Source organism: Aspergillus bombycis (genome assembly GCF_001792695.1).
Source record: "Aspergillus bombycis strain NRRL26010 chromosome Unknown contig00082, whole genome shotgun sequence".
Classification (NCBI taxonomy): Eukaryota; Fungi; Ascomycota; class Eurotiomycetes; order Eurotiales; family Aspergillaceae; genus Aspergillus; species Aspergillus bombycis.
In genome coordinates this window covers 57,240-79,482 of record NW_019170084.1, presented here as the reverse complement: position 1 = coordinate 79,482, position 22,243 = coordinate 57,240, and the positions used below count along the sequence as shown (strand labels likewise).

The 22,243-nt window shown below is 48.9% G+C and overlaps 8 protein-coding genes across 8 annotated transcripts; 2 read left to right on the top strand and 6 right to left on the bottom strand.

Moving 5' to 3' along the window:
- Positions 1 to 1,420: 1,420 nt before the first annotated feature.
- ABOM_009009 (Zn(II)2Cys6 transcription factor domain-containing protein) lies at positions 1,421 to 4,679 on the bottom strand (the record flags this gene model as incomplete). Its single annotated transcript, XM_022536137.1, has 5 exons — positions 1,421 to 2,665; positions 2,736 to 2,742; positions 3,613 to 3,814; positions 3,889 to 4,184; positions 4,234 to 4,679. The coding sequence occupies 5 exons, from the start codon at positions 4,677 to 4,679 to the stop codon at positions 1,421 to 1,423; spliced, it is 2,196 nt and encodes a 731-aa protein (XP_022386514.1).
- A 2,573-nt stretch (positions 4,680 to 7,252) lies between these two features.
- ABOM_009008 (uncharacterized protein) lies at positions 7,253 to 7,635 on the top strand (the record flags this gene model as incomplete). The annotated part of the gene is made up of 2 exons (XM_022536136.1): positions 7,253 to 7,376; positions 7,433 to 7,635. The coding sequence occupies 2 exons, from the start codon at positions 7,253 to 7,255 to the stop codon at positions 7,633 to 7,635; spliced, it is 327 nt and encodes a 108-aa protein (XP_022386513.1).
- Positions 7,636 to 8,682: 1,047 nt separating this feature from the next.
- ABOM_009007 (uncharacterized protein) lies at positions 8,683 to 11,556 on the bottom strand (the record flags this gene model as incomplete). The annotated part of the gene is made up of 6 exons (XM_022536135.1): positions 8,683 to 8,732; positions 8,795 to 9,138; positions 9,197 to 9,248; positions 9,312 to 9,509; positions 9,562 to 11,298; positions 11,370 to 11,556. The coding sequence occupies 6 exons, from the start codon at positions 11,554 to 11,556 to the stop codon at positions 8,683 to 8,685; spliced, it is 2,568 nt and encodes an 855-aa protein (XP_022386532.1).
- A 2,590-nt stretch (positions 11,557 to 14,146) lies between these two features.
- On the bottom strand, positions 14,147 to 15,181 carry ABOM_009006 (alpha/beta hydrolase family esterase; the record flags this gene model as incomplete). The annotated part of the gene is made up of 2 exons (XM_022536134.1): positions 14,147 to 14,791; positions 14,861 to 15,181. The coding sequence occupies 2 exons, from the start codon at positions 15,179 to 15,181 to the stop codon at positions 14,147 to 14,149; spliced, it is 966 nt and encodes a 321-aa protein (XP_022386515.1).
- Positions 15,182 to 15,689: 508 nt separating this feature from the next.
- On the top strand, positions 15,690 to 16,528 carry ABOM_009005 (ankyrin repeat domain-containing protein; the record flags this gene model as incomplete). Its single annotated transcript, XM_022536133.1, has 2 exons — positions 15,690 to 15,909; positions 15,978 to 16,528. The coding sequence occupies 2 exons, from the start codon at positions 15,690 to 15,692 to the stop codon at positions 16,526 to 16,528; spliced, it is 771 nt and encodes a 256-aa protein (XP_022386506.1).
- Positions 16,529 to 17,346: 818 nt separating this feature from the next.
- On the bottom strand, positions 17,347 to 18,191 carry ABOM_009004 (acetyltransferase; the record flags this gene model as incomplete). Its single annotated transcript, XM_022536132.1, has 3 exons — positions 17,347 to 17,385; positions 17,429 to 17,968; positions 18,078 to 18,191. 3 exons carry the CDS (start codon positions 18,189 to 18,191, stop codon positions 17,347 to 17,349), a joined length of 693 nt encoding a protein of 230 aa, XP_022386505.1.
- A 528-nt stretch (positions 18,192 to 18,719) lies between these two features.
- Positions 18,720 to 19,516, bottom strand: ABOM_009003 (GNAT family N-acetyltransferase; the record flags this gene model as incomplete). Its single annotated transcript, XM_022536131.1, has 2 exons — positions 18,720 to 18,985; positions 19,111 to 19,516. 2 exons carry the CDS (start codon positions 19,514 to 19,516, stop codon positions 18,720 to 18,722), a joined length of 672 nt encoding a protein of 223 aa, XP_022386510.1.
- A 379-nt stretch (positions 19,517 to 19,895) lies between these two features.
- zrfC (putative ZIP Zinc transporter) lies at positions 19,896 to 21,532 on the bottom strand (the record flags this gene model as incomplete). Its single annotated transcript, XM_022536130.1, has 5 exons — positions 19,896 to 20,251; positions 20,320 to 20,656; positions 20,706 to 20,946; positions 21,005 to 21,139; positions 21,189 to 21,532. 5 exons carry the CDS (start codon positions 21,530 to 21,532, stop codon positions 19,896 to 19,898), a joined length of 1,413 nt encoding a protein of 470 aa, XP_022386509.1.
- Positions 21,533 to 22,243: the final 711 nt, after the last annotated feature.

Here is a 22,243-nt window from a genome sequence, read left to right as displayed (position 1 = left end):
GTGCTGCGCCATGAGGATCTACAGTGGCATGGTTCAATGCAGGACTGAAACTGGATACCATGTAGGTGTATCGTGGCGAGGTTAAACCACTGGCGTGTACTCGCATCGTTCTTGTCTTACCTCGAGGGAAGTGTCGTTTCGGAAATGGATGAACTAGAAGGATTTCAGGCTTCTGTGGGACTACTGAATAAGCATTTGCTTCGGAGCTTGGGCTACAAAAAGAAGGTTACCTGCCTCGGGGTGGGACTACATGGTTTTTAAAGCTCTGGTCAAGTTAGACCTTATCTACATGATTATTGTAAAACGACTTTAACTCGGTATAGACATAGATAGAAAGTTCGAGCAGGTTATTGCAACTGTAATTCGATCTAAATAATGTTTTTAACATCTTGCCATACATTTACATCTTTCATTTAGAAAGATTAATCTTAGACTGACTTGGGGTCTAATTTAGTTACAACGTCTAAGATACTGAGTGCTCCCTGAAGCATTGTGTTCTGAGGCCATGTGATTCTGACTCCGACTGCCTCGGGTGGACCAAATCTTAAGGCAGTTGAAGCTATCACTCCGGATCTATCAATACGGAACACTAGATCATAAGGTGGGAATAACGTACAGGGAATAACGGACACTACCCAATGAGTCGTTTTCCGTCAGTGGTAACCGCCCAGATCCTTTTAGTGCTAAGACCCAGAAATACTAAAGAAAACGAAGATGAAAGGAATCATTCACATAAGGGGGAGAATCAAAGAAAGACCTATCTAATCTCGCCACTAATCCCCAGCCTATACGGTAGGATCATTACCAGAGTCCAATGTAAACTAATTATATTGCTACGATCGAACACTCGTTTCCCCCAGTCACTGGAAAAAGACGTCTAGTGGTGGATCGAGCGGAGGCTGTTGTTTCGCAATAGTCCTGACACATCCCAAGCTAAGGCCCCAGCTGCACTATCCGGGTCTCTATTATCATAGGTGTTGCTCCGATTTGAAAGGTGGTGACTTATGCAGGGCACTGGGACGGAGGGGGGGGGGGAAGCATCCGTTCAGGTCATTAGGCGTAGGACCCTTATAGTCACACACATCCGCTAGGTGGTATTGCTCGTGTAGGCACTGCCGATGGAGTGATAGGGCAGCTTTGGTGTATCGGCACCAAGTTTAGCTATTAGTAATAGATACGTGCATGATAGGTCTCACATTTTTAACAGGGCGTGTATGGTCCTTGTAGAGGTAGATGCGTTCCACCATTGGTATTCGGCAACGTAGGCAATCCCGGGGCTCTGGTGATCGTAGAACGTGCGAGTGAAGTCTAGGCATGGCACATTGCGAGTGGCCTCCAGATGACTTATCCCATGTATGAGATGTGCTATGCTTGTACATGTATTTGACAGACACAACCTGTGTCACAGGGCCAATGCCTTCTAGACTTTGACTGTCACGCAGTGCATGGGCCATTGCATGTATTGTTGGTGGTAGACGTCGAGGTTACGGTGAATGCCAGTGAGAATGTGCGTAGGCCAGTTTTCAAGGAACCAATTCCAGGTGAGCTCATTCAACAAAACGACGAAATACGAAAATATCACCAATGCGGGCTGATCTCGCTGCTGAACTGCAAACATGAAAACATCCGGTAGTCTGTAGAGCCATCCGAAGAGACATGGCCATAAAAGTGCAGTCGTTATGGGCGAAAAGGGGCTATAGAGAGCATCGTAGCACTGGTGAAGCCGTTCAAATACCATATAATAATTTGAATAACGCGGGTCTTGCGTACCAAGTTCGGATTCTATAAGATGTCGCAACTGGTCCATCCAATAGCCATACTCGGAAGCGATAGTGGAACTTCTGACGCAGCCTATTGTCCCTGCGTTCGATTCTGACCCGGAACCCGATTCCCCTTCATCACCCTTTAAAACTACATCTGGTGAAAACAGCTTGCTGCTTATCTCCAATACTGTCCGGACACCCATGAATAAGGATAGCAAGCCCGGCTGACCATCATCTCGGAATGCCATGTACTCCCCTGGTCGAGGCCCCATGGCAAGTGAGGAGATGAAGATGTGCACAGCGGCGGTATAAATTGCATGGCAGTTCTCTTTGTTTAGCCGTGGTACTTCAACTGCCACTTCTCGAATGGCAATGTTATAATGGCGTTCAGCTACCACATGATAATCTTTTCTCTGTATGGCAGATTGTTGCTGCTGCATAATCTCTGGCCGCCGTGCTAACTGAAAGCCCGAGCAAGCAAGCAGGAGGCGTAGCACATACGGGAAAGAGAAACCCAGGCGAGTAAGTTGAGAGTGGTAAAGTCTCGTTGCACTTTGATAGTCTGAAGCGCCATAGTCCGTTGGACTTACGAAGTTATGGAACAGCTCCATATCGACGATGCTAAACTCAAATGGTCGACATGGCAATGCTGGAAGAATTCGGCCAGATGAGGAAAATTGTAGTAGTTGCGTTACCAATGACTTGCGAGTTCTATGTGCACGCTTTGGTGTCTTGAAGTTGGATTGATACGACGAAATGAACGTGTGACGCTTAGCTGCCACCTTCTTAGGCGCCTTCACTACCGGCTGCGAATTGGCGTTGGAACTCGCTTCCTCGAGCTGATAGTCACACACGACTGAATGGCGCAGACAGCCATTGCAGGCTGGTCTCACTTCATCACACTGAGTACAATAGACCGTCAGTCTGCGGACATAATAGTTAGATAATAATTACTGAGAGTATAGTACCTACTTTGATCCTGCGGCGTTTACAATTAGCACATCCAAGACGAGATTTCCGATGTGATCTACGAGAGCCATTGGCAATCCCGCGGAGAGACATGATATATGTGACCTAGTACCCCTTGCATAAGAGGATATTTATCGATAAATCGGGTTGAAAAGGGAAATTGCAGTCGTGGCTGAGAATCGTCGCCAATACTTCGGAGAAATTCTTGACGCCTCATTCAGGGGCTCAGTCAGCATTTTCCCCGGTCTGATTGGTCTTGGCTCAGGAATGCCCCATTGTAGCCCTTGTGACAACCACGGAAAAAAGAGATAGAGATAATATCTAACATATCCTTCGTCAGGGGCTTTCAAACTCTCAATCATGGGAGCACTCCCAGTTAGATATATGTAGGGGAGAAGGCAGCCCTGGGAATATTGGTCCTTCTAGCATTTGCTGCCATAGTATTGCATCCCAGTAGTCATCCACCCTGTCGCCCATATCATCTGTGGCAGTTTGGTCGAATCTAAAATCGGTCACCATGTGATCAAGGTGCTGTGTAGGGAAGGCGAATTCTCTTCCTCGTTCGTTCGAATCCGAACTAGCAGAAGCCGGAGGGTAGTGTGTATTCTCGTTGTCAACTGTAGAGTGGGTCATCGTTGCGATCGGACATTTTCGCACTCTCTGCTCTGTCCCTCCCAGATCTTGATGCTTTTCCAGCCATGATATCATGCTTCCTATGACCCTCTTGCTATTCGCCCACACATCGTTCCCACGTGAGAGTTCTCCATGCTTTTCGATTGCCGCCAGCGCGACTCCGTGAATTCTTTGCCCCAACCCAGTTGTCCTTTCCCACCCAAGGTCGGACAACAAAAGGACCTTTGAAAGTACTAACAACGCATACCAGAGATAGGTATAGAAGGATAGAGGGAGGTGGATTGCAATTTCAGGTAAGGTCTCAAGAAAGGAGGAAATGAAGCTCTCTGCTGATGAAATGAGGTCGTCAAGCTGGTCCATTTCATCGAGAAGGAACGCGCCATTCCTGTGGTAGACTATTTGTCCAAGAACGATAACTGGTTTGACGTTCATTTCGAATACATAAGCGCCTTTGTTTACATGCGATTAGTAACTGACAACGAACCCTCTTAAGGTTGAATATATAGTGAAACAAGTAACTCACAGGTGTTGCTTCCTTGCTCTCTATCCTCATATTTGATACCTTGAAATAAACCAAATTCGTTGTTAAGTTCCTGGATTCTAGCCTCTAATCTCCTTTCTCCATTTGAGGGTGAATGTGTATGCCTGTGGAAATTGCCACTGAATACCTCTGCGCTCTTTTGTGCTAGCAGTCGCACCTCTATATATCTTTTCAGAAGTTGATCAGATGGGAATTCAGGATTCTTCATCAAGTCATCACAGCATTGATTAATCCAATTGGTATGTTTCATGAACAACTGCTGTCGAAAGAGCGACGACCTTGTTGCAATGTCAGCGGGTTCGAGTAAACAATAGAATGAGTCCTTACACCGAGCACAAATAGAAGGTACCCAGGAGGGCCCTCTTCCCAGCGGCCGAATGGCCCTCGCTCAGCTGATGCGCGCTAGTAGGCCTTCCTAAGCCGGCTGCAATGTTCCGCATGGTGAAATTCGGTTCACGATCAAGCCCAAGGTCAGCAGCCATTGTGACGGTGAGTTGAAGGAACAGATACATGTGCGGCAGCATTGACTCCCAGTGATAGTGGTACCACGCTGTATAGACAAGGAGACCTAACAGGAGATCTATGTTCCGTTCATTATTCATAATGATACGAGTACTGACAGTTCGCTTGACTTCATAGTCCAAAGTCTTCTGTAAGGCCGGTTGGCCTTCCGTACTGACAACCATGATAACCAGGAATAGGAAAGGATATTCTCGGCGGATACTGATTGCATTCATGGAGTCTGGAATTATGACAAACGGAAACTGTGGCATTTTGACCGTGCGAAACTTGTCCAAGAGTCGATTACACTGAGCCAAGGTAAGGATGCCAATAGTCAGCAAGTCGCCGGGCTCGCCCAAGTCAAGGCGCGGAGAGGTGGACGTTGTGTGTTCAATTGACGAATTATATTGGCGTAGAGCCTGTGGCACTACCTCGTCTCCAGACCTGCCATGTCCACAAGTCCTCTCGTCCTGTGGCTTCAGTCAGACAACGCTACATACTTCCCAATGGCAAGGAATCAACTTCCCCTTTGCGCTAGCTGATTGCGAAGCTCATTGACCTGGTCTTGAAGTTCATCAATCCGGCTTTTTCTACCTGGATTGTTCAGCAGGGTACCGGGGAAAACACAGGGACGGCCCAATCGAGAGCACCGTTGACACTCTTTATCATTGTCTTGTATAGAGCATTTGACTTTCAACTCAATACATCGGAAGCACGCATGACGCCTTGACGATTGCCGTCGATTCATATTGAACTAGGATATAACTTCTCATGGAAGGAAGAGCGATCGCAGATGTCGTTGAGGATCGGAGAGTCGGAATCGGAACCAGAGTCGGCGTCGGGGTCGGCGTCGGGGTCGGACACGTGCCAGATGAGTTGCATGTCAGTCGACATTTGTACCATTAGGGTTAGTATCCTATTGCTATTACTTAGTATCTATGTTCAAAGTGGTTTGAATGGTAAGTTCCCGGCGAACAGTGAAGTACGTTAATTGATGTACTTGATCAGTACAGGATTCGGGCGAAGCTCGGCTCTAAATATATATCCGTATATCCTATCCTAGCAAAGTGTCCACGATTAATCTCAGAACCTCTGAGACAGGTCATTGCGCCACTCCGCAAACTAGAGATTTACCAAACTATGCTTGTCCTTATTTTGTGTTTCCGAATACCCATGGTACTGCAAAGGACATCAGGCATCTTAGAAGTTGGCTACGTTCTAAAGGAGAGCGACCGAGGACCGAGCAGTTAAGGGAATGTCACCTTAACTGAAGACCAAAAGCAAAGACAACTCCTGGATACCCTTCAAGAACTATGATCTTGTTCCTGAGCACTCCGTAGTAGACCCTGAATTTATTCAGCCCCTTATCAGGTAGTATCCATTACCCTACGTGAATAGGCATTGCTGTCGTTAATATATTTAGAACACTAGCTAAAAGTGACTTGGGTCTCCACAATTGGCAGCTTAGCCAACCACATACAAAGGAGCCTGAACCACCACGCTGGGTGAAAGAAGTAAAAGCTTGGCTAAAAGTAAAGGAAAAGTGAATGTCGATCGCAATCATATCGCTACTGAGTGGTCCGACTGCCGGCGCTCTTTGGTCAGTAATGTCTCATTCCCCCACCAGCCCATTCGAACACCAGTTCAAGACGGGATTGATGTCTTGTGGCCCTAAATAATCCATTCCGGAACAATTATCCCTTTACATGTAGCAGTTCACCAATTCTGGACAAGGCCTTCCATGGGTTGGACCAGCGAATAAGTACATGTCTTACCATCCGTCCTTGATTCCAGGATGAAAATGTACATATGCTTCGCCCTGTGCTACTCCGTAGGTTGATGCAACACAAGTGAACAGTAGAAACAAATAGAGCTATTGACGCATGGTATCCATGAGGTCAAGAGATATGTTGCATGTTAAATAACACAACCTAGGGCTTCTAAGCAATCCGACAGTTCGTGCGTGATATACTCAATTCTGTTGGAGAATTTGGGCCGACAGTGATTGAAAGAGGGGTTTGCGCATATATTATGAGTCTTCGCTTCGGCTCAGTCAGTTTATCCAGACGCCACTAAGACGATAAAGTGACTCGTAGGTTAATGCTAATATTGTCCGGCCATCGGGGTGCATGTTTAGCGAGTGATTTAAACTTTCAATAGGTGCCGACATTGCGATGACGGGCTAAGCGGTATGTATGTACATACGCCGACAAGTTCAAGCCCCGGAAATTGTCGGAGAATATTACGCCGAGACCTCTGGAAAAAAAAAAAAAGAAAAAAAAAAGAAGGTAATGAGGTCTCACATGTATATCTGAGCGTGTTGGGACCTTTCATACTGAAGCATTGCAGTTGGTAAGCGGGCTTTGCGCTGAGAGAGGATGCGAGACAAAGAAACATCAAAGAGAGAGAGACAAAGCAGTGAAAGAAATACGCATGCTGGTCTGGGGTCTTGCGCCACTAGCTATTCTAACCTCTTGGAGCCCGTAAAGAGAGCTCTAATAATATGAGACTGTATAGCCACCCATGCCACCATTGGTGTCTGCCACTGGCTCGGCCGAAGATGTGCTTCCAGGAGTAGCGCGGGACTAGGCCCTAAGCGAGTCCAATACCCACACCCAGCTGAAAGCCGTGCTGGCCAAGAAAATGGCTCAAGAGGATTGGCCATGAGACGGTGGAGTGCCGAACCTAGTGCTGCGGCCTGTTCCTATCCTCCTACGGCATAGTTAGCAGTCTACTCCCGACAGAGGTAAGTGCTACAAGCTATCCACCCAAGTGCCGTTCCTGGCTCCGGAGGTGGGCCACGGAATGTCACTGAAATCTGACACCCAGGGAATAATGAGGATTAATGAACAGGCCCACCCAGTCTCTATATAAGGATCGACTGCCTCCCCCTCCCGAGAGGCTTTCCTACATCCAAGCTACTTACTCACACTGTCCTTGCGTCAAGCCGAAAAAGCATAACCTTCAAGGTATTTGCACAGCTTTTGATTGACGCAGATCATTCCAGGTGACTAATGACCTACAGTCCTTCAAATCACATTTAATCTACCGGTCAAGATGCGTCTCGCCTATCTCATTCTCTCTGTCTTTGTCGCTACCGTGGCTGCGGTGCCGAACCAATGCACCCCCAACGGTCTGCCATGCGACTCGCAAACTCCCTGCTGCTCGAAGCTCTGCGTCATCAAGGGTGACATCGGCAGCCCCAACGAGAATGGTACCTGCATGTGAGGGTTGGAAAGTTCAGTGAATTTGGCCTTGTAACCACTAGATACAACCAAGGCTGAGGATGGAGGGGCTGCATAGTGTTCTTGATTTGTCCAAAGATACCACAATCACGAAGAAATGTTGAAACCAGCCAACTACCCGATTACTCGTAATTTGCTTTTTCGCTTTTCTGGTAGCCATCTTGTTTCGGGTGCCATTCGACACCATCGTATCGGTTTGGAGTTGTAGAATACCAGGGGAGGCCTCCTGCCTGCACAGTCACGAGAAGTGTGCAGATACTTACCTCGTCGAGTGTCCGCGCTCTGTAGGGGGAAGTTTTGATAAGATCGACAAACTCATGGAGGATCCGCAGTTCCGCACAGTCGATCTTTCTCTCGCGATCTTAACGGTCCAGGACGAGTAGATCGTTTACTCTTTGAGGTTAATGATATGCGACGTCCGATTCTGGGTCCGGCCGGGAAGGTATCCAAAAACCCAAAGTTGAATTCTTAATTGTTTACAGCCGGGGAGGCGGTTGACGTACAATGTCAAATCTCTTCATGGATGCCCCCCCTGATATCGGGCCCAAAAGGGGAAACTATCCTTTGGACCCGTGACCCCTGAACTATTCCCGATTAGGAACATCCACTTTTTCAGGCTGTCAGGCAGCCAAGTCTGATCTCTTTCGAGGTTAGCGTTCTCGCCTGAGGCATAAAGGCCGGCGCGCTAACCTAAAGGTTCAGGATCAAGTGGGCTGTCATGTCCACTGTACTTCAACCAAGAAGATGTTCCACGATATCTTTATATAAAGGAAATGGGACATGAAGTGTAGTAATAAGACTACACGCATGTCAATACATCTCTTGGGTAAAGTTGTATTGGGACAGGGCGAATTGCGATATTCAGGAAGCGTTAAACACCTTGAACTTTCGATGTATCAAAATGCGCAAATCGGTTCAGTGTGAATTCATACACCAATCACGACGAACTGTAAATCCAAGGGCTTCACCATTATACACAACTTCCATATAATTTGCCTCTGTCCGAGCTGAGTCAAGGCTTCCTGACCAGCTAAGCTTCACCCCCATACCCAGGTAAACAAGCAAGCAGCTCATCTCTCTCTGCGTACAGCAATCTCTCATTAGCCTCACCAACCCAATAGATATAAATAGGACAAACCCACCAGCCTTATCATTGAACATGATGGAGATATCGTCATGCTCCAGTGGATAATCCAGCTCATCTAGACACACAAATCCCGGCAGGTGTGGTTTAATTTCCGGTAGAGCAAACTTGGCATCCTTGATGACAAGACCCCAAAGATCATTTTTGTTGATCGGCTGAAAGTCCTCGGTGCATCTGACTTCGAAGTTCATGCAGTTTCCATGTGGCGATTGGTAAAAGAATGCAATCAACTGGAACTTACCTTTTTGCTGCACAAGCTGTACCCGCGTAATGTTAGCTTCCCAATGGTTGCGGATGGCGAATAGCTTCCGTGGGCGGTTTATGATGAATCTCTTTGCTACGCTTTTTTATTGTTCCATTGTCAGTGGAGTACTTTGAGGTTGGGGAGGGCAAAACTTACCGGTCGAAGCGCACTTTGTAGCCCGTTATTGCTTGTTGGAACTTGTGGAGGTCTAGATTGGGGTAGTTTCGGTGAGTCACTTGCATGATGAAGAAATAACATCAGCTGGACGAACCTTCGATGGAATTGAACTCTATTCGCCGTAGGGTGAATTTTGCTTGTATGGCCGTTATCACTTTGGTCAAGTTCTCCATCAACTTGTCGCTCTGGGTATCTTGTCTGATGCAAATGGTCATGTCGCTTTGTGGAGACCGCAGGATATTCAACACTTTGTTGTCGAGGACGCAAAGACCGATCCTGAGATGTGAGGGTGCTACAGTGGTATTAGCGTGAATCAACCAGGGTCTGTAAATGGAAAGACGAACCTAGGTTGATTCGGTCTGTAATCGACCCCCAGCTAGTCTCTATAATGACCCTCAACGTCTCAGACCAAACAGTGTTGCCATACGGGCTTCGACCAACTCCATCCTTTTCCTCGATCACACACGCCATGCTTTCTCCGACCTCGAGGTGTCGGATACTTTGCATATCGAAGTCACGATCAGGAGGTTCTGATAACGCAAGGGAGCGTATAGGAAACTTCTCTGACTTGGCCTCATGATCTTGAGGACTAGCGCTCGATAGTAGCGCATGCAACAGGCTGCGCGCGTGGCGGTCATAGCAGGTCAGTGAAATAGAGAGTCTATGGGATCCCTCTCGGAGCTGCAGCAGCAGGCCGGGGAATCCATTATCGTCTTCGTAAATACCATACAACAACGGGGTGTTGTTAGAGAAGTGGTGAGACGCTTTGCTGATCGTCTTAGCCTGTGGCGGAGTAGTGACGAAAAGACGAAATCCACAATGCACCCTGCGTTCGATTGTTCCTTCCTTGACCCTTTCGAACCTCTCAAACAGTCGAACTTGACATTGTGCCACAGGCCTTGAGGGGAAGCTGCTAGGCCTATCGTGACTTACGTAGTGACAGAACCCCACGGTATCCTCGAAAACGAGCGTTTCGAGGTCTCCCGCAACTAGGAGAGACTCGGTCTGCATGATCTGCTGCGCAATCTGCCATACCATCTTAAAGCTCTGCTCGGTGAGCTGCACCTGAGCGATGTACTGCGGGTCAAGCATGATTTGTAGCACCGAACGAGTTGCATCCCAATAGACATCATGCCATGATATGTTCCTTTTCCGGCTTGAGTGGATCTCAATGTAAACAGCTGCTGTTTGGCTGGCGAGAACAGCAACGATCTCCCAATTCGATTGGAAGCGGATAAACGAGAGCACACACTCAAAGGAAGGCGATGGGCGATCGGCTTCCTCAGTGAGCAACATCAGACTGACAAACTCGCTTCCGTAAGAAAATAATGTATCGGTATCGCCGAAGGCTAAAGGGGGAATAGTATCGGCCGGCTGAGATCGATCGAAACAAAGGATCTCGCGTTCTTTTGGGCTGCGTGACGGGTACATAATCCACAGGCTTCTGTCGACATCGATCTCAGTTACCTGGTCATGTTTCGTCTCAAGCAGGGTGGAGATAGTGTAGGTAAGTCCTTCAAGGTATCGCTGGGCACACCTGTATTGGTCTATCAGTGTAAGGCAAAGGCCAGTACCGGCTAGCGATTCACCACAACCTAATTCAGGTATGATGCAGTGACATATCCACCAGGCTTTGGCCAGATTGACGGCTCCCTGAATAGACATCCGCGATGCTTCCGCATCTCTGTTGACTACAGGCATTGCGCCCTTGTGGTAATCCACCGCCTCCATTTGTTCATTTCCCTTAAGCGCCCACCATGTCGCAGCCCTGACCCAGTCTTCTGCCGGTATATCTTTGAATGATTTTAGAGTGTTCACGAAAGGCCCGAATATGTCCTCGAGCTGTTTCTTCAGGGTCGTTGTCTCTCCCACTTCGCTAGCTTGTAAAACTCTTTGGGGAGAAAATTGGTCTGTTAGGCGTTGCATCATCAAGCTATCGCGCGTGTCCATACAGGGTATACCAGCACTGCGACCGGGAGGGGGCTTCGGAATGGTATAGGGGGTCATTGAGGGCTCGTCGAATGACTCGAGGAGGGATGTGACCTTAGGGAGCTCCTTGGGTTTCGGACTGGGATGATGAACTGCACCAGATGTTAGCTATGCTTAGGCTTTGACAAACCCATATGAAAACCTAATCTCGCAAGTTACTTACACTGCACGGGGGATTCACTCCCTTGTAGTGTCAGAGGTTGGTTAGTTGAAGAATAAGCAGGATGCCGGTCGGGAGCAGCAGCATCTCTGTCTTTTTTCGCGGTAAGAAAGTCTCTGATTTCCTCCGCCGTGTTCTCCTCGATGTCTTCGCTGTTTATCGAATCGTACGTCTGCTTCAACCACCTCATCTTTTGAATTTGCCAACGTATGATACGCCCGCTTCGAAAGACTAATTGGGGTTGCGGTATGACGGTGACTTTATATCCAAGACAACGCCTATGCCAGGCTATCCGCAAAACCGCTAGATGCCAGCTAATCCCACCCCATGTCTTATTATGAAGCGACTTACTTCATAGGCTCTAATCTAATGGCACGCCCCAGAAGAACCCCCGGTATCTCGAGCCGAAGTCTTCAATCAGGATGTGGGTATCCCATTTTAGAAAGCGTTTCCACGCTGATTTAAGACAGCGGCGAGCTGAGCACCCACTTCGCATGCACCTATTTTAGCTTCGGGTCGGTTAGGGCGTCGGATGGGGAAGGCTGGAGAACTCGGAAAAGGCTGTCCATGGGCTATGGAATAATCGTCACAAGGATATTATTTCTCTCCAGCATACCCTTCGCACTGAGGTAACGATGGCAAATGCGAATCAATTGGCTTTATATGGTTTCATGAATCAACAAAATGGTTCTGCGGAGGTGAGAACGGCCTTAAACTGTTGGAGCGCTCTGTATGAACTACCATCATAGCGAGCATACTCGACGTTATTCTTACTTGTATATATTTGATCATATATCGAATTCTCTGGTGTGGCTGACCTTCAGGAATTGGGAGCAAGCGGGAATCACCGAGCAAACTAACACCAAGATTGGTGTTCGATTCTGGATCTATTCCCACATGGTTGGGACTCCGCATATAAGACATCGTGTTTGGACGAAATACGGAACGCATTTTCCGTCGAAAGCTATAGCATAATCGTTATGTTTCAGCTATCTTCGCTTATTCTTACAACTATCATTGGTCTTTGGAGAAGCATATATGCTCGACAACCGATACACAAGTAGTAGGCTCAAGCTGGGCTATGCCTGTATTTGATATTTTGTAGCAAGTGCCCATTCAAATACAAACAATGCATGGGTATTGCTAGCCCACACCAACCATTTTACCATGACAGAGTATATGGAACGCCATACCGCACGGCGTGTTACTGATCGTGCAATATGGCACTTGAAATCTTCTCTGTCTTAGGTGCGCTAAGGTATGGGCCCCGAGTTGCCCGGTGAAACCCAACCAAGGAGAACTCAAGGGAAAGCATTCATTTCTAGATGCTCAAATTTGTCTGATATACGGGGGATGCCCCCCTTTAGGAGAAGATACGTATGATACACTGAGTCTTACCCAAAATGTTTATCTTTATTTTATGATATGGTTTGATGCCACTGTAACATGTTCCAGCTATATCCTTTGGGGTTTCAGGTGCGTATTATCACAGACTGCAGAACCACATCCACACTCATGCAATGTCATATCACGTTGCCATTGTATCATCGTAGAAAGTCTGCGGAACTATAGTGGCACGTTTATCGGGAGAAACCGTTCGACATCAAGATTGGCTATATGGATTCAGATATGGAGCACCATGCCATGTGTTCACCGCGCGCTTTGAGCAACGAAACCATGGGGCTATCTGGACTCTAATTTTCTAGTGCCTCTCTGAAACGCCAGGTCTTGCTAGCAGATTAGTTAAACCCACCAATCTTACCTTTTCTCAGCCGTGTGGCGACCTGCACATGGCTAGGTTCGCTACAATTGCCATATATAGACCCTAGTGCTATAATCATGGATGTAATACCCAGGCTCTTGAATGGCTAACAAGCACCCAAAGTGCTCGAAAGTATCGTTTAGACGTGAGTGCTGTATGTAGTATGCATTACACCCATTCTAGCATTTTTACCCAGCTTCCTATAATTCTGTGACTATATTACTATAACCTGCTAAGCCACCCTGCCACAGTTCGAACCCGTGCAATTGAGGAGTAAGGTGAGACACTCCCTGACTTAGCACACACTTGTATAGATCGCGAGGAGCTCAAAGCCAGCCAGCCATTCTTACCTGTCACGGATCACCAAGCGAGATGCTTAGCGTAGGGGTTACCCCGGCTCAGCCCTAGAAAGTAAGACACAATGCTCGAAAATGAAACATGCTGAGAAGCGTCCCGGTAGCGATTCGATTCTGCATTGATCGGTTGAAGCTATGCTAAAAATATCTCAGTGTCGACCCACACCCACCTATCACTGAACGAGCAGGTTTGGGTGTTGTCGCGGGGGATCCACTGTTTCGACGCGGATAAAGGGGTCCAGAACGTCCATGATCCACAGTTATATCGCTCTTCGTCTGGTAACATTTTGAGACACACCAGGTTAAACGAATGGCTTCTATTGGCGGAAATCTACACTAATACACAGCAGAAGAGATAACTTCGGCCACATTATCTTCTGCTTGAGGGGAAGATTGGTTTTACTATATGTTTCTCTTACTTCCCGGACTGTAGGATACCTTTGGGCAGTGCGGCCAGCCATTTCACATATGCTGTATGGCTAGCTATAGTAGGCGAGTAAGCTCATGTAAGCTATATTATGAGAATAAACGTCTCAGCACTTGTATAATCATAAGGGCCTATCCCCCATGCCGATATAGCTCAGTGTTGTGACGTTTTCGACTCTCGCCCCGATCATCTTCAAACCAAGGCGAACTATTTGAAAGGTTTATGCCGCATCATTTCAATTCTCCTCGGAGGTCCCAGGCAACGTCCACCGTTTGAAGAACTTCATAATAATTGGCGTCGCATCCAGATACGTCCCATTGGGGTTGTCACTATTCGGCTTCACACTTGGCCAGTCATGTCCCAGCCCATGAACCCGGTAATGAGTAACAATCCCAAGGTCATCACCACTCCCATACTGGTATTTCTGTACATTACCATTGTACAACTCCGTAGTCTTGTTATGCAGCCCGTACCCCAGTCGCTTCGACCATTCACGAACGAAGTGCGGGATCGAAGGAAGACATTCGCCGTGCCGGCCACCTCCTCCGTAGGGAATTGTCTTATCCGCCGTACCATGAAATTCAAGTATGGGGATAGAGGCGCGACCAGGAGAACACTTGATTGGCACCGTAGTCGGGCGACAGTCTTCTTCAGAGACATCCTGATAATAAGCGCCCGCGACGGGAGCAAAGGCAGCAATTCGGGTAGATGCCGTTGGATCACAGGCTAGCAGGTTTGTAAATCCGCCGCCGTTGGATTTGCCTGCCGCATATACACGAGTAGAATCAATACAGTACTTTTCCTGAAAGTTGTCGAGCATTTCCATGGTGAATGCTACGTCGTCGACATCTTTGGAGCGTGGGTCTCCTTGCCATTCTTTCTGTATGTATGTATGTATGTTAGTATAATTATCCCACTGATAATGGGTATTAGAGTGATAATTACGTACGTTCAGCCCCTGCGGATAGACAGCAATGGCATCTGGATTCCAATCTTCATTACTGAATTGCGACAGCTTCTCCTGGCTTTCGGCTGTTCTAATACGCCCGTGAAATGAGAATATGAGCGGAGCAGGTTTGTTCGCGTCGTAGTTAGAAGGAATGTGGATGCGATAGAATCGCCGAGTGCCATCTGATGTGGTGAAACTGACCCCGTAGCTGGATCCGCCGGGGCTCTGGTTTGGGGGTAAGGGCTGTCCACAACCTGATGAGCTGGCAGCACTGGTTAGCCCAGCAGCAGCATAGAGAAAAATTACTGAGAGAAGCTTCATTGTTTTTAGTGGGGGGGAATCATGCGCTAATCCTTCACGGCAGATCCAAGGTTGACGATGTATTCTTCGGTTTTCTTCGGATGCGCTCCTTGCTTATGTAGATCCTTTGCCCATTCTGGATATATGGGTCTCGGTACAACGCAACTAGGAGTTCGTGCTTGGCAAATGGCCCCCCTCGCATTCACGGCAATGAGTGCATCTTCTATAATCATTCGAAACAGGAAATGCCATATTTTGGCATGGGCTTCATGTAGCGGCACTTCATGCCTGGCTTGAATTTGCCATATATAAAGGATTTGACGAACTCGCCGTGAGGCTACTGGACAATGGTGCCAATCCCCACTGGCATTATAGAATTAGAAGAGAGGTACACGGGCGTCCCATATTGACAACACTCCCCCGTAGTGAAACGGCGGTTTTTCTGGCTACCCGTCATCGCCGAATGAATATCTTGAAGAAAATGGATTTGACGAAGCGTACCATTTACGGGCCCTACAATTATGCAAGAATGACACTACTCTCTGCCGCTATTTTGAGCGAAGATCCCGAGATAGTGCAGGAGATCATTGAGCACGGTCATGGAGTGAACGACAAGGTAGATACAGACTACAACGCTATACACTTGGCAGCACGCCGTGCAGATTCCAGAATTGTAGAAAGATTGCTACAGCTAAAGGCGGATGTGCATCATCTGGGCTTCATGCGTGACGAAATTACACCGCTTGGAAGTGCATTAGCGCAGGGTTTTCCGTGCCCCGGATATTTGAGCGAGAGAGAACCATCAAGTTACTGTTAGAGGGAGGTGCAAATGTAGAAGGTGACCCTGGGCCCAGGCATCTTAATGTCGCGGCCGCGCAAGGGTATGTGGCTGCAATTGAGCTTCTGATCAATCACGGTGCTATAGTGAACGGCAGCCGGTATGAAAACACTACAACTCCACTCCACTTTGCAGTGAGCCACAATCATTTGGATTGCGTCTGCGTCTTGATTGAAGCTGGGGCATCAGTCAACGCCAAGAACGAACGAGGTGACACACCACTTCACCACGCAGCTGGCCCCTGCACTGAGTATTATAGTCAGATGTGGCTATACAAGGGGCTCCTTCAGTTCGCTGCAAAGAGCCAAAGGCCAGCCTGTACGGAGATTCTACTTCAAGCAGGGGCCTCAGTGGATGCACAAAACAGTAACGGCGAAACGCCACTCCACAGGGCAGCTCAACATGGATGGTTAAAATGTGTGGAGGCTTTAACTGATGCCGGGGCTGCGCTGGATGCGGAAGACACGCACAACGAGACACCTCTCCAAAAGGCAGTGATATTCGCGCACATAGATTGCGTGGAATGTTGATTGAAAGGGGAGCTTCGGTTGGACCGATGGCGGATGGCCGGAGGCTGATCGATCTAACGACAGAGACAGAGGAAGGATATGAGATACGCGAGCTTCTCGAAAGGTATCGCACCTCCCACAATTGATGGAGTAGAAGGAACAGAGGAGCCCGGTAAGCTACATGACGATATCTTGGATTCTGTGGTTTCTAGTGAACCAGCCAGAAGTGAAGATTGATCATAACGGACTATACCACAGCCACATAAACAGATATAAAAAGCCACTTTGTCGCATTAGAGATGAAACACAAGCTCTGACGGGATGTAGATATTAGACTGTATAGCAAACTCACAACCCTTCACCCCAGGAAAATGAATTAAGATCATATCTCCCGACATGCTTGCATTCCTAGTTTTCTGTTCACCTATTCTCCCGTCGTCGGTTAAGTTGGGCGGTGGTGGAAACTGGACAAGTCCATCCAGATACTCGTCCCCATTGGAGCCTCTACTGACTGTGGTGAAGAAGCCTGACTGAAGAGCTAGTCGATTCAAAATATGTGTATGAGCAAATGTGATTGATTGAAGAATATATCTAGGCAGAGCAAACAATGTGTCATACATTGGGGCTGTTATCTGGGCGGGCGGGAATGCTCGGGCGAAATTCATGTATCATCTACCATCGGATATCATCGGCGAACAGGTACGTACCGCTCCCCGCAGCCCTAGTAACCAGTCCGCCCCGAGTCGAGTGTGTAGCCGATGCTTATTGATAGCCAATGCTTATTACGAGATCCTTTGCAGAGGGTAATCTCATAGGGCAAAACCGGTAAAAAGTCCGTTTTAGGCCTTGGTCTTAGGCTTCCGAACCATACAATACAGCTACAAAATTAGCATAACCCACAAGCAAAACAGACCAACTCACCTTGCAAGCATCGTTCCCATCCACACAATCAATCTCGGTGACTAAGTTAAAGCCCAGTTTCTCGTAAATAATGGTATTCGGAACTCCCTTCGAGCTCTCTAGATAACATGGCATGCCATCACGATCCGCCTGCTGCGTGACAACCTCCACCAGCTTCCGGCCCAGCCCCATCCCGCGCATCTCCGAGCTCACAGCCAAGACATTACAGAAGTAATACCCGCGCGGGTCGGTCCAGACTACGTCGTGGGTTTTCCGCTGCATCTCCTTCCACATGTTGTACCGGTGGAGGTTGAGGCCACCTCGTCCGCCAAAGCGGACGTTGAAGAGGAACTGGCGGAAGGAAAGGAGCCAGTCCTGGGCCCAGACGGACCAGGGGACGGGCTTGGAGGCTGGCTGGGGGGAGAACCACCAGCTGACGCCGACGACCGAGCAAGGATGCTTGTCGCTGATCGGGACCTTGGCGACGTACATCGGGGTGTTGCAGTTCAGACCATATTGAAAATGGGCGGCGAGGGAGGCGGCGTTCCGGTGGATATTGTACTATTCATCAAATGCGTTTAGGGTCTATACACGGCTTTTCTTTTCTTTTCTTTTTCTCTATGGATGGGCTTCGGGAGAAACACAGATAGATCGGTAATTCGAAACTTACTTCTGAAGAATCGAATAACCAGTGGAAATACGGATCATCGGCAAACGCCGTTTGCACGCATTCTACGGCCTCAGGGATGTCCTCTTTGGTCATGGGGACGATCTGGAGAGCCATATTGGAGGTCTTGGTCTCTGTTCTAGCAGCTGAGATTCAATTCCTACTGTGTCTGCGAATGGGCTGGGATAACGCGATGGTATAAGAGTGCGAATGGCGGCGAAGGGGGAACAAGGACAGCGCCATCTAAGGTCGACGAGCCTCGCAGGAGAGAAGGACGGACTGTACGACGATAGGAGGACGGATACGAGCCGGAGGGGAGATGCAATACAGATGAGCAGCTGGTGGCAGGCTTGAGACTGTTGGATTTTCTATCCCTTGACTGCTGAGCATGAGCAGTAGTCTTATAAGTGCTATCACACAGCCTTTAGCCCTTCCTGGCAGTTCGACGCGGATGCTGCGACTGTACATACAAATCCCACCCTGGCCAATCAACGCCCCCGGTGAAGATCATCTGGCCAAGCCGCTAGGCGAGATTAGGCAGGTTCTGCCGTTATCGGCCGTCAGCTGATCCCTTATCATGCACCCTGTGGCTGCCTCAGGCCGATTGGCGACGAGGTAGTGGACATCGACGCCCGCGGAACGTCATCAAGCCTGTGTTACGGCGGTCCCCTGAGGGTCTCGCATCATTAGCACGAACACCGCCTGGCCGGTGCCACCGTACTCTGCATAATCGATCACAATTCTCTCCATTTCATGCCACCCGTACTTGCGGTAGAGCGGGTATCCCTCGATGGTGGCCTCGAGATAGATGCGCGCGTTGCGGGCATCAGCGTGTTGAGTCCCCCACTGTAGTAGTTTGCTGCCGATCCCTTTGCCTTGGTGCTCGGGGGAAATGGCTAGTATATCCAGGACTATCGTTTCGGGGGTCATTAGTAAGACCATGACAGACAAGCTTCACGTAATGTGGGGAATGTTCTCCAGGCAGCCAAGAAAGGGAATTGAAACACAAGGCGACAAATGGCAGAAACCCACGTACTCATATCATCCTTCCTAACGTGAGTGGCCCTTTTCTCTTTCATCCGCCTAAAAGCTGCTTCCCAGATATCTTCCCTCATCTCCTTTGGTCTTAGACTTGCTGCATTCGCCACCATCGCTCTGCCCTCCTCAGATAACTCGACTTGATTTTCCTCCCAGGGAACCGTCCAGCGGGCATACCCCACTATCCGATCGACACTGGTATCCACCGCAGAGAAGACATGAATCTCAGGGGACGCGAGCTTCTCAAGACAGCGAGCCTGTTTCATCGGTATACAGATCTCGGGCTCGATCCCCGGCAGAGCATTTAGCCACATTTGTTGATGTCTAAAACTGGCTATATTGATACCGCCAAGGGCGGCAGCCTCAGACTCGGTAGCGTAGTGGATGTCAATATTGTTCGCCATAGTGGGATCGATTCAGCTGTACCATAAAACCTAAGAATTAGCTTGGTGAGAGATCACGGCATGTTTACGTTAGGGGCTAAAGGGCTGTTGATAAGAACGGCGCCAAGGGGGCCGGGCACCCGTTTAAGTAATAATGAACCTCGGCCGTGAGTCACTACGACAATTTAGCCGGTTCGCTAGTAGCGGACAGAGAAATCACTCACTGTCTAAGCGTTACATCGTGCTGTTGGACTATCGTTGTCAGTCTATTTACCATCACGTGTATTGTAGGCCCTAAATGAACCTGCCACAGTAAATGAGAACCAATGTCGCTCGTAAATTCCCGATATTTTCCATCGCAGTCGTAGTCTATATACAGCAATCAATAGTATTTTAACGATTAGGCCCACTTGCCCAGCACGCCCATCAGGACCATACCGGCTATCAAGGCCACGCCTCCCACCAACACTCTAGTCATGGGCGCATCCAGCATCTCGCCGCCTTCAATCACCCAGTCTCTCGCCCACATATCCACAACACCCACCCACACCAGAATACCAGCCGACAAAGCGTCCAGTGTTCCGAGTGCGATCAGGGTGCTTCGCTCGTTGCCATTGAACGAGTGCAGCACGCCCATTCCGATCGCCATTCCGATCGGCGTAATCAGTGCAAAGGTCCCCGCCATCACGGCTTTACTGGGGAAGATACGACCCGGAAGCATCGCAATCCGTGCTCCGAGCGCCAGACCCTCGAAGACTGGTGGAACACAATAACCACCAGCAAGGTCTTGTAAAAGGAGTCGCCCGCGACAACCAGCGTCAGACCGATCAGGATACTGTGGAAGATCACACCCGCCTCCATGACCATCACCGACAGTTTTGTGTTAGCATTATCACCGCCGTGGCTGTGACTTAGCTGGGTGAGCTGCATCGTCCGTGGTGCGGTGTTTTCCTTGGGAGTTGCGGACTCATTGTTCGACGGTGTGTCCTCGCAGCATTCCGCGGCCGATTTATGTCCGCGGGCTGCGATGAATCGATGGCCGATGTATTCGGTTAGGAAGGAAAGGAAGATACCGGCCATCACGACGGCAGATGTGGTGGCTTCGTATTCGAGCTCGCCGAGACATTCGTTCGTGAACATGAGGTTGGCATGGGTGTATAGCTAAACATGATTAGCGTGGTTCAGAAAGCTCTCAGAATGCCAGCCTCACATGAACGAACGCGGTGGACAGAATCACACCAGTACCAAATTGCTTGATGACAGTTGAGGCCACAGTATTGATTGTGGGAAAGGGAAGCTTCGCCATTAACATCGGAAGGAAGACACCAAGGGCACTTGTAACAAGCACCACAAACAATGTTCCAATCCGCAATGGCATGTTATAATCGCGACTCTGGACACCGCAGGATCTCTCGCTCGAACCTTCCGACTCGCCTGCGCCGACGCAGTGCCTAGTTCTGTTAGCTTTTGTTGTTATAACCATGTCTTATGGCTTTGCGAAACACATACTCAACACCAGCATGGAAATGACAGTTTAGTTCGCCGCTGGACTCGCCGCTAGACTCGCTACTACTGTCGCTTTCGCTTCCGGTTTCCCCCTCTTCCAGGATCTGGACATCGTTTCCGTCTGCATCCAAGCAGTACCTATGGTGTGTGAGATACAATCAAACCCGGTCTCGCGGGGCATACTCACTGTGAGCTGCCGTGGGAGTGGCAACCGGTATACTGCGCGGGCAGCTCCCCAGTTGGGGTCCCGGTCAACGACACCTGCACTTCGTTTCCTTCGCCATTAATGCAGTAGACGTCGTCACCGTGGTTATGACACCCCGTCACTGCAGATGACTGTGCCGACGAAGTCGTCGTAGCAGACACAGACGTGGCCGTCGCCTGTGCATGTGTGGTGATAGGGGTCTCTTCGCCATCAGCCCCATAACAGTACTCCACGCTGCCATGTGAGTGACATCCCGAGTAAGACTGGGCATGCACCACGCTGGCGGCGAGAGACGCCACAAACAACCCCCGAAGTATATTGACCATGATCTCTGTATCACAATTTCAACGTCAACTGCAGAGAGGATAATGAGCCGAGAAATCAGTTCTTGATCAACTACTATTTATCCCTCCGTTCTCACAAGGTGTCGCCCTATGCAATGACTCGCTTAGTAGGCAGTAATTTCGACTACTGGCAAAACCGCGCCAAAGTCGGATTTCTCCGACATGACGGCGTGCTACTAATATTGCCTTCTGACAGAGATTTACTCGTCCGCCGAGAAGCCTCGCGGGCTAACCCCCAAGGTATCTGTGCCAAGCACGACTGTCTCCCATGCCAAGAAGCTTCCAATGATTATACCCGCCTTTATATTGAATCATATTGGACAATCCGAGACAAGACCGTCCAGAATAAAGGCGGCTTGTTTCCCCCAAGGTCCTCTACCAAGACCTTGGCATGGGCCGCCGCCCCTTCCATGCCCACGATGTCTTGGCATCGTGGTTCATGCTGATATCCGATCACGACATGTTGTATGTGCAGGTTGAGTAAACACGTGGGATGATGCATCCTGTGCATGTCAGGAGATGCTTGACAGATTCCTCCTAGTATTCCCTACAGACGTCTGCCATCGTACGATGCTTCGCTGTACTTCCAGTCATGATTCCATAATCACAATACGAAGCCTTGCCTTCACCTACAATGATCTTTCAGAATGATATCAAGCTCAGCCGCAAGGTCCTGCTTGGCACAAGATATGG